The 16,551-nt window shown below is 35.5% G+C and overlaps 1 protein-coding gene across 2 annotated transcripts in view; it reads left to right on the top strand.

Annotated features, from left to right (window-relative positions):
• LOC141500580 (scaffold attachment factor B2-like) overlaps positions 1–16,149 on the top strand; it is a 37,254-nt gene extending 21,105 nt beyond the window's left edge. For both annotated transcript variants that reach the window (XM_074203885.1, XM_074203886.1), the window contains 9 exons: positions 140–231; positions 1,856–1,992; positions 3,621–3,914; positions 5,293–5,430; positions 7,323–7,365; positions 10,475–10,599; positions 15,105–15,217; positions 15,386–15,452; positions 15,785–16,149. In XM_074203885.1, the coding sequence (XP_074059986.1) occupies positions 140–231; positions 1,856–1,992; positions 3,621–3,914; positions 5,293–5,430; positions 7,323–7,365; positions 10,475–10,599; positions 15,105–15,217; positions 15,386–15,452; positions 15,785–15,917 (1,142 nt within the window). In that variant the 3' untranslated portion in view covers positions 15,918–16,149. The remainder of the gene's footprint in view (positions 1–139; positions 232–1,855; positions 1,993–3,620; positions 3,915–5,292; positions 5,431–7,322; positions 7,366–10,474; positions 10,600–15,104; positions 15,218–15,385; positions 15,453–15,784) is intronic.
• Positions 16,150–16,551: the final 402 nt, after the last annotated feature.

Here is a 16,551-nt window from a genome sequence, read left to right on the forward strand (position 1 = left end):
AATGTTGGATGAGAACTATTTTCAATTAATAAAAAAAATTTTTACAATTTTAACCCCAAATTTTGAAGATTGCATACTAAATCATAGAAAATTGGAAGACAACAGCAGAACTAATGTGGTTTTGTTATGTTATCTGAAGGAAGCAGAGGGACAGAACGGACAGTTGTAATGGACAAATCAAAGGGGGAACCTGTTATTAGTGTGAAAACCACAACCAGGTCTAAAGAGCGGGTAAGTGTTATTTATGTCTGGGTCCTATTTCTTTTTTGAGGGGCATGTAAAAACACTTTGGATTTATATTATGTAAGTTATTATTTGATCTTGTAAATTAAGAGTGTCCTAAGGCACTTTTTCCATTTTATATTTTGGAGAGATAGAGTGTAGGCATTTGTTGGTTTTGTATATGTTTAAATGATCCAGCCATGCTGGACTGACATGTAAAATAGATCTTTCAGTATGTTCATCTTTAAAAGAAAATAAAATCTAAATTTTATCTTTTAGAGGGGAAGGGGAAGAGAATCAAGATGAGGGTCTTTCAGTGAAGGCCTAGGGGGAGGTTATGAGGCAATGCAATTGTCTTAGTATAATTTTTGGTTAGGAAAATTTAAGCAGTGGTTATCCTTAAGTGCAAGAACATCATGACTATTCCTTCTTAATTATAAACTTTCATATTCTTAAGGCAGTTATTCCAGTTCCACTTAACAGTCCATTTTATGAATCATCCAACAAGTATAGATCATCCCAATACATCCTTTTCTTTAACTGAAATTATATGTCCGTACACAAAATTAAGATCTAAAATATGTTTTCAAAATATCTGCCCCCATTTTGCTGATACTTCATCAGACCACACCTCCTTCTGTGAAGTAAATTGACACAGGAAATACAGCTCACCATTGCAGGGGAAAGGCACAGACTTTCCAAGTTAAAAGGTAAGTCTTACTTATTGGTTAATTTAATAGCAGTTTAAATTTTTTTTGGTTAATTTAATAAAGCCCTATTAAATTAACCAGAAAGTAAACTAGAACTCCTTTTCAAGTTGTCTTCCATACTTATCAGATGGTGTGCTGCATTTCCTGTGATCTTGTGTTCTACATTTAGATATTTAAAATAGTAGTGTACTGTTTGACTTTTTTTTTATGAAGGTAACTATGACCTTTTAAAAAAAAACCTTTATCCATTGTGTATAGAATGCTTATTAAATTAGAACTGTACTTTTTCTTAGCTAATTCTCATAAATTGATAAGCTTCAAATTATCAGAGAATGTTAGGATGTGTGGAAGTTGACTCATTCAAAAGGTCTATAAAGCAGTGTTAGGTTTCTTAAAACTTTTTTGTCCAACCTGAATAACTGGTAGAACTTCTCCCCCCAAATCATAGTAGTTATTTTACTGAGAACTGTTCTAAGTAACTTAGTGTCAACTCTATTAGAAACTAATTTTCTATTGAATAACAAAATTATTTTGCCCCAAAAATATTCCTGAAGGAAAAGATTGATTGTACATGACTTCTGACACTTCTGAGTTTTTGTTGTTGTTGTTGTTGTTGTTGCTGCTGCTGGGTTTAAACAAATTTTGAAAGCCTGATTTTCTTTATGTATTTAAATGAATGACATTAGCTGAAATTTACTTAATTAGTGGACTGGATTGCCTGCATGTATTCAGTTAAACTCCTTAGATTTATATTTTATTTGCACTCTCATCTTTAAACCTCTTTTCTTATTCAGGAATTATGATACTTCATATAAGTTAAATGGGATGAATAATTTAATATTCAAATATGGATTTTATTTTCTCTGAATTTTTGCTGTAATTGCATCTGTGAAATAATTTTTTTTAAAAAATTTTGATAACAGAGCTCTAAAAGTCAGGATCGAAAATCAGAAAGCAAAGAAAAGAGAGACATTTTGTCATTTGATAAAATCAAAGAACAGCGGGAGCGAGAACGACAAAGGCAACGAGAACGAGAAATCAGAGAAACTGAAAGGCGTAGGTGAGTAAAAAGCCAAAATAAATTATTTTCCCTATGGAGTAAGTTATTGTTTTTTTCTCATCAGTTTTTGGAGTGAGGTTTCCATTTCATTTCAGGTTGGACACTTGAATACATTCACATGTTTTTATCACTAGCAGACCAGATCACCAACTTTTAGAGCATCTCTGTTCTAACCATTTCTCCTACAACATAACATGGCTAACAAATAGGAATTCAGATTTTACTGTCTTCAGTAAGGGAGAATTTGCTACCTCTCAGGACAGTCCATTCTGCTTAACTATCAGCTTTTTCATCTAACAGAAGAAAGGACAGTAATTTAAGTAAATTGTGACAAAGGAACTCCATGAAGAAGTTGAAACTTGGTCTCTGTAATATCAAATGGTTATTATTTTGATGAAATGGTCCCTTAGCCTGCTGAGTCAACATTATTAAGTGCTGACTATGTGCCAGACAATATACTAAGGAATACAAAAAAAAGGCCAAAACAGTCCCTGTCCTTGAACTTACCACTGATCCTAAAGCTATTCTTAAATAAAAATTAGCAATTTGATAGGTCATGGTTTCACTGTACCATTGGAAGAAGACAAATCAGTGAGATTTTTTTGCCTACATTGAATAGTAGCAGTAGCAGGTAATTGTCCTGCTGAAATAAACCTTTAACTACCAAAAAATTCCCATTCTTCCTTAAAAGAGCCTTGATTGAAGAGTAAAAGTCTGAGTTTTTGTAGCTTTTGATTATCATACTACCTTAGGTTCTAGGCTTTTAATCTTAATGTTAGATTATATTTTTAATCATCATTTAATGTAATAAGGGACTTCCAGGCTACCCAGCATTTAAGAATACTTTAAGCTGATAACAGATTGTCTATTTAAAAAACCATATATTGTAAGTCTCATTAACTATATAAAAGTTATTGACTTCTATTCCCCTTGACCTTGGTTTAAAAGAGGTAATGGCATTTCATGGTAGAAAAAATGTTAAGAGAAAGTTCATATTCCAGCTCTAATTATAGGAGTATAATCCTGAATGAGTCAATTTAACCTTCCTCAACCTTTATTTCTTACTTGGTAAAATGGGCATGAGACTTAATTATATGTAATAACTGCCTTGGAATTTGTGTGAGGAGGAGACTAAGAAAAGCCATGCACATGTAGTTATCATTTTTAGGGATGTTCATTAAGCTTTGTAAAAGATGACCCCCTCATAGAAAAATTCATGTACTTAGAAGTGAACATCTACACTCTGTGTGTAAAAAATTTCACTTTTTGGTATAATAATGTAAAGTGCTTCATATACATTCTTGTGATTATACCGAGTTTCTTAATAGCCTAGTCAGGTGAAGTTTTAATGAGTGTTTTTTCCCTTAATTCTCTTTAGTTCATTCTGTAATAGTAAACATTTTTTTCTGTTAGTGTTTTTCCACACAAATTATGGATCAGCATTGACCAAATGAGTATGAAGATCTTGGCTACTTTCTCACTGGTTGAATCGGTCAAGCAGTGTTTTAAAAAAAAAAAAGACCCAAAACCCATACATTTTTGCATTCTCCCTTATAAAATAATGTTCTTCCTAAAATTGTGAGCTTAATGAGGAGAGTTCCCACTCAGCAATATTTGTATTTAACTAGAGAACGAGAGCAGCGGGAGCGAGAACAGCGCATTGATGCCTTCCGAGAGCGAAAAGAGAAAGCCAGGTTGCAGCGGGAACGTGTGCGACTTGAATGTCAGAGACAGCGTCTTGAACGAGAGCGAATGGAGAGGGAGAGACTAGAAAGAGAGAGAATTCGTGTAGAGCAAGAAAGGAGAAAAGAACAGGAACGAATCCATAGGGAGAGAGAGGAGCTTCGGCGCCAACAGGAGCAGTTACGCTATGAACAGGAGCGACGGCCTGCTTTGAGAAGACCTTATGATGTAGATTCAAGGTAAAAGCAGCTGTTGTAGATAAATGATTAATCATGCCCCATGTTTTTACTTGTGCATCATTTAGACCCCTGGCTTCTGCTTCTGGCCTCCTGGCTCAGCTATACTTTCAGAGGTATAGGAGAATTAAAGAGTCTGAAGGAGCTGGAAAAAGTCTTGAGAGTTATTTCAGTTCTGCAAGCTATTTAAACCTTTCTGTTTGTAAGGTGCTAGGGATACAAAGGTGACTATGACATAGATAGGCCTTATCTATCAGTAAGGCATTTACAATTCAAAAGAAAAACAAACACAAATAACTGATAGAAAAGGGGAGTGGGGTGAGTCCAGTCAATTTTGACCTCACATTGACTGTATTAGGTCAGGCTTCATGGAGGAAGTAGCATTTGAGTTGAAACTTAAAGGAAGTTGAGTACCATAAGAGTCCATTTGAAAGGTAAGAGAAATAGTGTTAAATTATTTTCATTTCTTTTGCTAGTTGATTGAAGTACAGTAATAGAAATGTATTGGTTGCCATCTTGATACGTTGTTTGGAACGCATCAGTAACTCATAGAAATTTATAATTTTTTCTGCTATGAAATTCTTGAGTGATTTATTTCTTTTGGATAGATATAAGTGTTCTTGGTAGTTGATATTTTTGAAGGGATCTTAACTAATCCTTTTAAGTCTAACTAATCTTATGGTTGAGAAGTACCTTAGGAAACCTCCCTCCCTCCTTGAAGAATAATTTTATTAAAATCCCCTAAATATTGATTATGCCTAAATTGCTTTGTAGCCTTATTAGTCTAGTACATCTTTTGTACAGTTGAAGAAGGAATGAGTAAAGGATATTAAAGAAATTTGTTTGTGGATTTAAAAGTAAGTATTGAACTTCAGTGTATCATAGACATTGCTAATTATCATTCTACTGGCTGCAAGTCTAATTTTTCCTGTAAAATTCAACAAAAGATAATTGGATAATATCCTAATGTGTATTAGCTACTCTTAATTCCCTTGACATTACAGGAAACTTGGGAGGAGGAGGCTCAGTTTAGGATAGGTGGACATTCAAGGTAAAAAGTTATAGTTTATCATTCCAGGAAAATCAGATACTTCATTTCACTCTTGTTTGAACACATGCAGGGATCAAGGTATTATCTGTCTTGATAACAATTAGTTCACAGCAGTCTTTTTCTTGAGATTGTCAAATTAGAATGCCAGTATGCCCCTTGGCAGTTTGAGGTATTTTAATTTATCAGATCGAAATGATAATGATTAAATGTGCAGAGATTAGCCCTGCAGGACATTTTAAATGAAACTTGGTCTAAAGAGAGTGCTTTTTCTTTTCTTATTTTTTTTATAAATTAAAGACTTTTTTTTGTTGTTGTTGGGTACACCAACAGACGAGATGATTCATACTGGCCAGATGGAAAACGAACCGCTATGGATGACAGATACCGATCTGAGTTTAGCCGACAAGATCGTTTTCATGATTTTGACCACAGGGACCGGAGCCGGTACCAGGACCATTCAGTGGACAGGTTAGCCCTTCTCAATCCCTTCATGTTCAGAAATGGAGATCCATGCATTTAGGTATTTCATTTTCTAAATAGAACAGAGATGGTGAGTATAAAATTGTTCTTTGTAATATGTACTTTACTTTTGGAGCACAGTAGCCAAGAACCTCTGACCCTCCTTAGATACAATGAACAAATTTGTATAACATTTAGAAGTTTCTGAGAACCCTTAATGGAACCGGCATTTCAAAGCTCATTTTATAGAAGCTTAGACCCCAAAAGATTATTCTTTCCTTGAGCACAGGCAGTTAATGATTTCCAGAATTTAGATCTCCTGATTCATATTCCAACACTCTTTATACAAACCAGGTTCTTGGTCAGATATTTTGGTGTTTCCTTTTAGGTCCATTAATCTGTTTAAAAAACAAATAAATTAGCATAAATTTTCAGGAAAAATTAGATCTACTAAAATTTTTGTTTGAGTCATCCATATTTACCCACACCATTTTCCTTCTTCTGTGTAGCTATGCCATATGTTCTAGACTTCCACATTTTAATTTTAAAAAATCAAGTATTCCACGAATATACCTAGGGCTCCTTCACAGATCTAAAAGATAAAATAAAATGCAAGGGACAGAGTATATTTCATCTCTCATTAGGATCTAAATTTTGGAAGAGCAGCCATATGAGTCAGTCCTTATTTTATTTTATTTATTTATTTTGTGAAAGATTTTATTTATTTTGAATTTTATAATTTTCCCCCTAATGTTGCTTCCCTCCCCCCACCCCTACCCCTCCCACAGAAGACAGTCTGTTAATCTTTTTATTTTTCAGTCTGTTAATCTTTCCATTGTTTCCATGCTATATATTGATCTAAATTGAATATGTTGAGAGAAATCATATCTTTAAGAAGAAAAAAATAATAAAATATAAGAGATAGCAAGATCACATAATAATATAACAGGTTTTTTTTTTTTAATTAAAGGTAGTAGTCTTTGATCTTTGTTCAACTCCACAGTTCTTTCTCTGGATACAGATGGTATTCTCCATCACAAATACCCCAAGATTGCACTGTTGGAATGAGCAAGTCCATTAAGGTTGATCATTACCCTCCTGTTGCTGTTAGGGTATATAATGTTCTTCTGGTTCTGCTCATTTCACTGAGCATCAGTTCATGCAGATCCTTCCAGGCTTTCCTGGATTCCCATCCCTCCTGGTTTCTAATAGTACAATAGTTTTCCATCACATACATATACCACATTTTGTTAAGCCATTTCCCCAATTGAAGGACATTCACTTAATTTCCAGTTTTTTGACACCACAAACAGGGCTGCTATGAATATTTTTGTACAAGTGATGCAGTCCTTATTTTAGATAGGGAATGTGTCTGCTTTGTAGAATTAGTGCCAGATTTTTCATTTTGTGAAATATAGCTCTACTTTGAGCTGCCTGTCTTTTGGCCATTTCAGTTCTCATTAGCTCTTCTAACAGAGGGAAGAAAAGAAAAAAAGATGAAAGGTGAATTACAAGGTAGTTAATTTCAATATTACTGTTTGAGCTGGGAAAATATTTGGTAAAGAGAGTTGGACTTGTTAGTTAACAAATCAGAAGTTTTGGCCTCTCTTTGGACTTAGTATTTATCTGTGTGGTTTTTGTTCCCCTTTGACCACTTTTGTTTCAGTAGTATAAGGTTTCATGTCAGAGAGATATGACTAGATAAAAGTGATTGTGGAATATTTTTCTAAGGATATCTAAGCATTAGAGTCACTTTATTTTTTTCCCCTGGAAAATTAGTTAGGAATGAAATCTGTGCCTTTTGGAAATAGTGTTAGATTTCCCTTGAGACATTTGAGACTCCATGGGAATGATAGAAAGAACTGCCCATTGGTATTTTAATAATTGTTTTTGTTTCCCAGGAGAGAAGGTTCAAGATCAGTGATGGGAGAAAGAGATGGGCAGGTGAGTTAAATCTTGAGATCTCCTTCTTGGCACATTCTTTCTTCTTGGTAGTTTTAGAAAATTTTAGGCTTGAGCTCCACCTGATTGTTAGTCTGGCAGAATGAGTGACAGGGTGGGATGGTAGAGTGGAGCCTTTGACTTGAAATCAGAATACCTGGGTTTGAGACCAGACTCTGGCATTCATGAGTTCTGTGATCTTGGCTAGATTTCTTAATTCCTTTGGAGATTAAATATAGAATAGGAATAATAATACCTATATCATATACTTCATTGAATGGAGGGGAAGGGGAGGCAGAGACAGGAAAGAGTACTTGGTAAATCATAAAATGTGAGTTATGTTTATTTTTTTAACTAGAGAAACAAAATAATTGATAAGAAGCTGATATTTCTTGTGTCTGCCATTAGACATTCTACATAAAGGGTTAGGGGAACAGGTTCTAAAAGAGTATGGCATAGTGTCTTACTTGAAGGCTTCATTATTATGAAGAAAGCAATGTGTTTGTGATAATGTTAATAGTAATATTAAGGGTCAACTGAATCTTTTTATCAGAAGGTACTATAGGAGCATAGATTTTTGAACTGAAAGTGAAGGGGCTGATCAGCCCCTGCTTTTATAGATGGAAGAACTGAATCCAAGGGGTTAAGTAATATACCCAGGGTCACAGGACTAGTTTGTGTCAGATGAGATCTGGGAACCAATCTATTTGCTGGTGTCAAATCAGCATTGAAATGAGAACCACTAATCTATACATGTGGATCCCTGTGATCTACATGTTGACTTACTTTAAAAAATGCAAGTTGGCCATGTCTTACTGTATTTTTATTCATTTGTTGAATTTCATCTCCCAATTAATTTTAACCTGGTTCAGACTGCAGTTAATAGTGCAGTAGGCCTATGGGTCACATGATTGACCCCTCTGCTCCACTGTCCTGACTCTCTAACAGATAGTGTGGCCCCATTTTTTGTTGGTGATGAAAATTACAGCTTGCATTTCTTTATTGTTTTATCTTTTACAAAATGTTTACTTCTGCAGGGCCAGAAGTGGGTCAATGGAACAGGTCCCCAGAGCAGTCTCTGGCTCTCAATGTAGAGTGTGGAGTGCAAAAGGAGGGCCAGAGTAGAGTGGGCTGGTGGTTTGGTGGATTAGGCTGTGTTTGATGCTTGTAATATGTTAGTCAATATCAGATCCAAGGATTTAGGAAGGCATATAAGAGATTTGGATCATTTCTGACTTTGATTTGTCTTGAATATTTTCCAGAGCCATGATTCATACTCATGATATTAATAGTTTTCATTTCCAAATCTATCTTTTTACCAGAATAGTTTTCTTTCAAGGGTTTGGTGGTAGTATTGCCAATAGCAATAACATTTCTAACCAGAATTCTTTATCTTGATAAAACCTGTGTCAAGGTCCAAATATATTTTTCTCCCTTTTGATGTTGATTTTTTGCTATTGAAAGGGGAAATGATGCTCCCTCATCAAAGTTTGAGTGCTGTGTTCTTTGTACATCAGTATTATTTTATTGTTTTAGTTGCTTCTTGGTTTTCAAGGTTATAATTATTAAATATTTATATTCAAAAGAACAGAAATAAGTTTTACCCATTAGTTGAGGAGGGGAACCAATGTTTTTTAAGAGCCTGCTATATACCAGATGTCATGCTAAATACTTTACAAATAATCTCTCTTTTAACTTTAATAAAAATTCTGGGAGATTGATGCTGTTATTATTATCCTCATTTTACAAATGAGGAACCTGAGGCAGAGATATTAAGTAGTTTGCCCAGGATCATCAAGCTAGATAAATATCTGCCATAAGGTTTGACTTGAGCTTCATCATCCACTACATGCCCTAGCTGAAAGGTCAGAAGTTATTCTTGTAGCTATGGGCTGGAGTGTTAAAGGCAGAGTAGGGAAGGGGAAAGGTGCCATTAAGGAACATCGTTTTCCTCTAAAAAAATAGGTTTCATTTGGGGGGCCGTTGAGGAGGTCTTGCAACATAAAAAGATACTTTTAGCTAGATCCCCATTAGTAGGACTAACAAATCCAGGAAAGTTTTATTATTTGAATTCATACTACATGATTCCCATGATCAGAACTAGTTGCCATATTTTATATAATTTTAATTTTAATAGTACAAATTTGAATATACATGCCCACTTGATAGGATTCATTTACATTCATTGGGATCTAGCTGTGTTAAAAAAAGTGTTCGAGCTGATAGTCAAAAAATAAAATAGTAAGGAAATGAATTTTAAGCTAAAACTTACATCTTAACAAAAGTCAGTAACAGATCTATTCAATGAAGCATAACTTTGAAATATCTCAACGTAGAACTGTTAACAGAAAAGAAGTGGCAAGGAAGTTTTTTTTAATATATTTAGGTCTTTTTTAAAAAATTTATTTTTGAATTTTACAATTTTTCCCCTACTCTTGCTTCCCTCCCCTCCCCCCATCTCCCAGAGAAGGCAGCCTGATAGTCTTTACATTGTTTCCATGCTCTACATTGATCAAAATTGAATGCATTGAGAGAGAAATCATTTCCTTAAGGGAAAAACAAAATATAAGAATAGCAAGATCACATAATAAGGTAATTTTTTTTTTAAATTAAAGGTAATAGTCTTTGTACAAATTGCACAATTATTTTTCTGGATACAGATGGTATTCTCCATTGCAGTTATGCCAAAATTGTCCCTGATTGTTGCACTGATGAAATAAGTCCCTTAAGATTCATCATCACCCCCATGTTGCTGTTAGGGTGTACAGTGTTCTTCTGGTTCTGCTCATCTCACTGAGCATCAGTTTATGAAAGTCCTTCTAGGCTTCTCTGGATTCCCATCCCTCTTGGTTTCTAATAGAACAATAGTGTAAGGAAGTGTTTTTCAATTAGTAAAGGTTCAAATCCTAGCTCTAATAATGCACTAACTGGAATGATGTTGGGTAGTTTTGGTTTCCTCATCTTGCACATAGGATTCTCATAAAGAAAAATAGCTTTGGAAAGTTAACAGTATAAATGTGAACCAGAAGAATTGATGTTTGTTCTGCATCAGTATTACTCAGCAATCTAAAGAACTAAAAGAACATTGTTGTGATTCTTCTCTAACTTTCAGCACTATGCAGATGATCGCCATGGAGGACCTGAGCGCCATGGAAGGGACTCAAGAGATGGGTGGGGCAGCTATGGTTCTGACAAGAGAATGAGTGAGGGGAGGGGGCTGCCTCCTCCACCACCCAGGTTAGTAATGTTAGGAGAAAAATTACATGCTTCTGATGGTTTTTTTAGGGGTTTTTTTTTTTTGGCAAGGCAAATGGGGTTAAGTGGCTTGCCCAAGGCCACACAGCTAGGTAATTATTAAGTGTCTGAGCCCAGATTTGAACCCAGGTACTCCTGACTCCAGGGCTGGTGCTTTATCCACTACGCCACCTAGCCACCCCTTTCTGATGGTTTTTGTAAAAGATGTTATACTATTGGCAGCATAGTGGCCATCCTAATCCTCTTCAGGATTTAGTTTAGTGTCAGAATTTTGTCTTAGAAGTTAATCAGTATGGAGCAGGCAGGCCTACTTGGTTTTGACTTGAAAATCTAGGAATTTTGCCGAATTCTGACTTTTTTTTTAACTGCCTGATATATTCAAGATTATTTACCACTAAACAACTAACCATCCTCAAAGCAAAGACAAAGGTGCCTAGCATCATGTATTACAATGTCCCAGACAAGAATAGTACTGAAAATCTATTAAGTTTATTTTAGTTGCTTTTTTGATGGAAATTTAAAATATATATATGTGTGTTCATACACACACACACACACACACACACACACACACCCTCAACTTTCTTAGACTATAATGAACATAATTTTGACCATTTTTTATTGGTGATGAAAATTACAGCTTACATTACTCCACAGCAAACTTGTGAAGCGGGCAGTTAAAATATTGTTTCTAATTTGCAGGTGAGAAAGTTGAGTCTTAAAGAGATGTCAAATCATTTGCCAGAATCATTACAACTGAGATTTGAACCCAAGTCTTCTGACTTCCATCTAATTACTTTTCCAAGTCATTTGTCCTGTTCATCACTCTTCCTTAGTGTAATCTAGTATTTCAATTCTTCTCAACTGTTTTGTTGTAAGATCCCTTGACCAGTAACAGAGTTTCCCCCTGCCCATTTTAACCCCATTGTAATGTAAAGACCTTCATATTTGGAATCTATGGATTTAGATCCTGTTTTGGTTTAGTAATCGTGTGATCTTGATTAGTCAGTTAAGTGTTTATTAAGTATGGACAGTTATCCCTTTTTTACATAAGTAGACTGTTCCACTGACCCCTACAGAAAGCAATTTTTATGTAATGCAAATTTGCTCCTACCCACCCACTTCACTTAACGTATATAACAAAGGCATTCACAAAATGTTAGCTTTATGCAAGTCAAAAAATGTACTGGAATGCAGATATATTAAATACCATAAAAATAAAAGAATTATGAAATGAAAGGCTCAAGTTGATAATCAGGTATGCGTAGAACTGTACAATCCACTTAACTCAGGTATGTAGCAGCCTTCATCACTGGGGGCTTTTTGCACAAGCTTGGATTAGGGAAAAAGTAATTGAGAATGTTTGGAGGTGACTCTTGTTTCACTCACATGATGCAATGCCTCTGCCACTTAATTCATTGTGTTTGAGTTTGGTTCAGCAAAGGTTCTCTTCCTCAGTCAGATCCTCACTGGACAATTCTCCATGAGACTCAGTCAACTCCATCCACATCATCTACTTCTTGTGCTAATTTCACTATCTTGTCACTCAGTTCATTGAACATTGCATTTTTGTCAAATCCACAAAAATTGGTAATTGTGGACAGTTTTTTTCCCCTGACTTTTTCATGAATATTTCTGTTACATCTTTTTTTTTTCCCTCCCTTAAGCAATTTTCTGTTTAGTTCCTCTTGGGAAGTGGAAGCCCCAGATGGATTCCCTCCCTCCCATCTTGATGAAACTCCTACCTGTGCCTTTCCCTCATTAGAATTTTTTCCATAGTCTGATTTGTATAGTATCAATTGATATAAAGCTTGAACCTTCTGTAATTGCCTACTGTATGCCAGGTGCTGTTCTAAGTGCTGAGGATTTAAAGAGAGATGAAAATTAGTCTAAATCCTCAAGTATCTCAGAGTTTAATGGGAGTATGAAATATATACAGATTAGATGAAGACAATCAGGAATAGTATTCTATCCTCTGAGGGATAGCCCTTTGAAAAAAGGTGTTTCGTTTCCTTTTACTCTTTCCTTAACTTTACAATATTGCTTACAAACTCATCATTCAACTGAAACTATTCTCTCAAAAGTTACCAGGGAGTTCTTTAATCTCTGAAACTAATGGCCTTTTCTTAATTTTCAGCCTTCTTGACCTCTTTTTAAACTTTGACACTGTCTGCCTCTTTGTCATTCACTCTTCTCAATTTTCATGACACTCTTTTCTCCTGAGTTCTCTACTACCTGTCTGATTTCTCCTTCTCAATCTCTTCTATATTTTCATCTAATTTCTTGCCTGCTGTTGGTGTGGGTCTCCCCCCAAACTGTCTTTTTTCCCCTTTCAATAGATGTTTTATTTTAATTTTTCCACTTACATGTTTTAAAAGTTTTTCAACCTTCATCTGCATACATATGAGCATTTTTAAGTTATATGATTTCCCTCCACCCTTCCTTCCCACCCCCTTCCCCTCAGTGACAGTCAAGTGAATATTGTACGTACACATTTGTGTTTAATATGTTTACAAATGAGGAATTAGTATTAAGGGAAAAGAAAGAAAAAACATGAAATAGGAAAGAAATACATGAGAGGAAATTTTTTTAAAAAGTGAAGGTAGTGTTCATTCAGATTCTGTAAGATTTCTGTTCTGTTTATTTTCCTCTGGATAAGGGATAGCATTGTCCATAGCTGATTTCCTGGGGTTGTCCTAGCTCTCTTAACTGCTAAGAGGAGCTGCATCTATTAAGGTTGATCAGTTCACAGTGTTATTAACATTCACATTGTTCTCTTTTTCTGCTCCCTTTGCTTAGCATCAGTTCCCATGCTTCTCTAGAGTCTGACCATTCTTGGTTTCTTAAAGAACAATAGTATATAATTATCAGATTATTCAGCCATTCAACCCTAGCCTTTACCCCGATCACCAGTCCCACAGCTCCAACTGCTTTTTAACCATCCCTAGTTGGATGTCTCCTAGACAACTTCAACTCAGTATGTCCTAAACTGAACTCGTCTTCTCTTTCCCCTCTCTCCCCATTTGCTAAATTTACTGCTGACAAGCCCTTCATAACCTTGTCCCTTCTTAGCTTTCCAGTCTTCTTACACCCCAGTCCCCACCATGTGGTTTATGGACCACTCACCCTGGCTACTTTGCTTTCCTTGCCTAAGACAGCCCTTTATCTGTCTGAGCATTTTCAGGAGGTGTCCTTCACACTTGGAACTCTCATCTCCTTATTTTTCAGACCTTAATTTTAGTAGCTTCTCACTGTTGTTAAATCTCTCCTGTAGGTTTTATATATGTAGTTATTTGTTGTCTTCCCTTTAGTCTTTGAACTCCTTGAGAGCAAGGACAGTTTTTCACTTTTCTTTGTATTTACATTCTAGCAGAATCCCTGCACATAGTAAACAATAAATAATTGCTTCTTGGCTTGATTTATAACTTAACCTTTAAAAGAGAAGTAATTAAATATATCTGAGCCTTATTTTCCATGTCTATAAAATGATGGCATGGGAATGACATATTTCTTGGTAATTTTTTTATTTTTGCAAGGCAATGGGGGTTAAGTGACTTACCCAAGGTCACATAGCTAGCGTAATAAGTGTCTGAGACCAGATTTGAACTCAGGTCCTTCTGACTCCGGGGCCAGTGCTCTATTCTAGCTGCCCTGGATTGATATATTTCTGAAGTTTCTTCTGACTTGAATTCTTTTTTTCAAGTTTGGAACTTAGGTTCTGATAAACAATTTTTGCTCTTGTGCATTGGTTTTAATTATTTAAGTAGCAAGAGAGAGTCTATGGGAGGTCAGTTTAGTCTGATATTGGAGATAAGTTTGTGTAAATTCTAATTTAATCATTTTGCCTGAAAAAAATCAATAGAAAACTTAAAAGATTTGAGGATGTGTCCACAAGAATATTAAACTCATGATGTTTTATTATGATAAGAGACTGAACATGCCTGATAATTCTATGTCATTACAAAATTTTGTGTTGTTAGTCTTAAACTTGAAAATGAAGTCAATTAAGCTTTCACTTGCTTTGCTTTACCTATGGGTTCTGCTGATATTATACATGGGCAGTTATAAAATTCAAGATATTTGTTGGATCTCAATGTGTTTATCCTAATGACAGATTGACATGGGCTCTATAAACTGGCTATCAGGATTTTAATTTTAGGATACACAATTTGCTTATGTAATTATGGCATTACAGTTTGGAAAGTAGCAGCAGAGTACCTGTTGGTCTTTATTAAATCAGAAGTAGAAAAGAGAACCATATTCTCTTTATCTAGTCCTATTCCTTTAATAAAGGAAAGAAGCCAGGGCCCTGAGAAATGAAATGTCTGCGTGATATAGCACCCCAAAATCTGGCCTTCAAACTTTTTACAGCTCTATCTCATTTTCATTTAGAGGACTTGAATGTTATTAAATACCATTAAGAGGTAGTTAGTTACATAATAGCCAAAGCTAAATAATTTTATTTTATCATTTATTTATTGTAAAAGGGGTGGCCGTGAGTGGGGAGATCATACCCAAAGGATAGAGGATCATCAGGATCGTTCTTGGCAGGGCAGCGTGGATGGAGGAATGATGGGCCGAGATCATGAGAGGTGGCAAGGTATGGGACCAGTTTATTGTGTAACTTGTCAATTTGGAGATTTCTTAATGTGACCCAGGTCCCTTTTTTCTTTTTTCTCACATGTGTACCATGAGACCCCTGGGAATCTCAATAAAATTATCTTCTAAGTTACATTCAAGTATTTGAAAACTTTTTCTTATTTCCTAGGTGGTGAGAGAGGCATGTCTGGTCACTCAGGACCAGGCCATATGGTGAATCGGGGAGGAATGTCGGGGTAAGAAGTTTTGTCCGACGATAGTTGATTTGTTCCTGCTTCTTCACTTGCTCTCCCTTTTAAACACACAATCTCTCTTTTGCATGTTATTTCAACTTGCTTGGTTGAATGTTTTGAAAACAAATCAGATATTTCCAACTTATGCAAATAACCTTCTTCAGTTTCCTGGAATTCAGTGTATATTTGTAGTGCTTTTCTCATCTGGTGCATCTGATCAAGAGGGGGAAAAATATCAAGAGAGATGTAAAATGCTGCAGAATCATTATGAACAATGTTGCAATGAAAACTTTTTAAAAAACACTTCAAGGAAAACAGTTTGAATTTGTTCCTAGGCGTGGCGGCTTTGCGCAAGGTGGAAACTCCCAGGGCCACGTGATGCAGGGTGGTGCAATGCAAGGCAGAGGATTTGGAGGACAGGACAGAGCGAACAGAGGCAGTCACCCTCACTTCACCCGCCGATACTGAGTAGTAACTTGTTGTTTTGGTGTTAGGTGGTGGCAGTATTGACTTCTTTTAGCCAGGGTTCCCTTGGACTTGTGGGTATTTTTTTTAAGTCTGCCACCATATTGTAGCTCTAAACAATGTGAACTCACTTGGGTTTTTTTTGTAATAAATGTGTTTTTGTTCATACTTTTTTCTTTTAAAGAGTTTCTGTTAATGAAGCATTCCATTTTCCATTAATAAAAGTTTACAGTTACTGCTGTTCTTTGTTTCTCTGGTGTTTGACAAGCTTTATTACATAATCAAGATCCAAAAATGGGCTGTCTGGCCCTGTCATTTATCTGTTGGAAGCTGAAACTAGTTTGTTGAATGTTTTACACCATATTCTCTTCCCTGCTGGGCTCCCACAAAAATCTGAATTACACAACAATTTAACCAAATGAATGGGGAAATCTAGACCCATAAAAAGGTTACAAGTAACATCATAAAGCAATTCACTGGTGGGAGTGGTGCTGGAATTCATATTTTCTGGAACCCAGACAATTCCCTTTTCCCTATATATTTCAGAAATTCTAGTTAGTAGGGCATGTGGTAATATAGCTGTATCTGACAGTAAGGAAAGATGTTGATTGAAAAAACAGTCAAATATACTTTCAAA

This window comes from Macrotis lagotis, chromosome X (genome assembly GCF_037893015.1).
Source record: "Macrotis lagotis isolate mMagLag1 chromosome X, bilby.v1.9.chrom.fasta, whole genome shotgun sequence".
Classification (NCBI taxonomy): domain Eukaryota; kingdom Metazoa; phylum Chordata; class Mammalia; order Peramelemorphia; family Peramelidae; genus Macrotis; species Macrotis lagotis.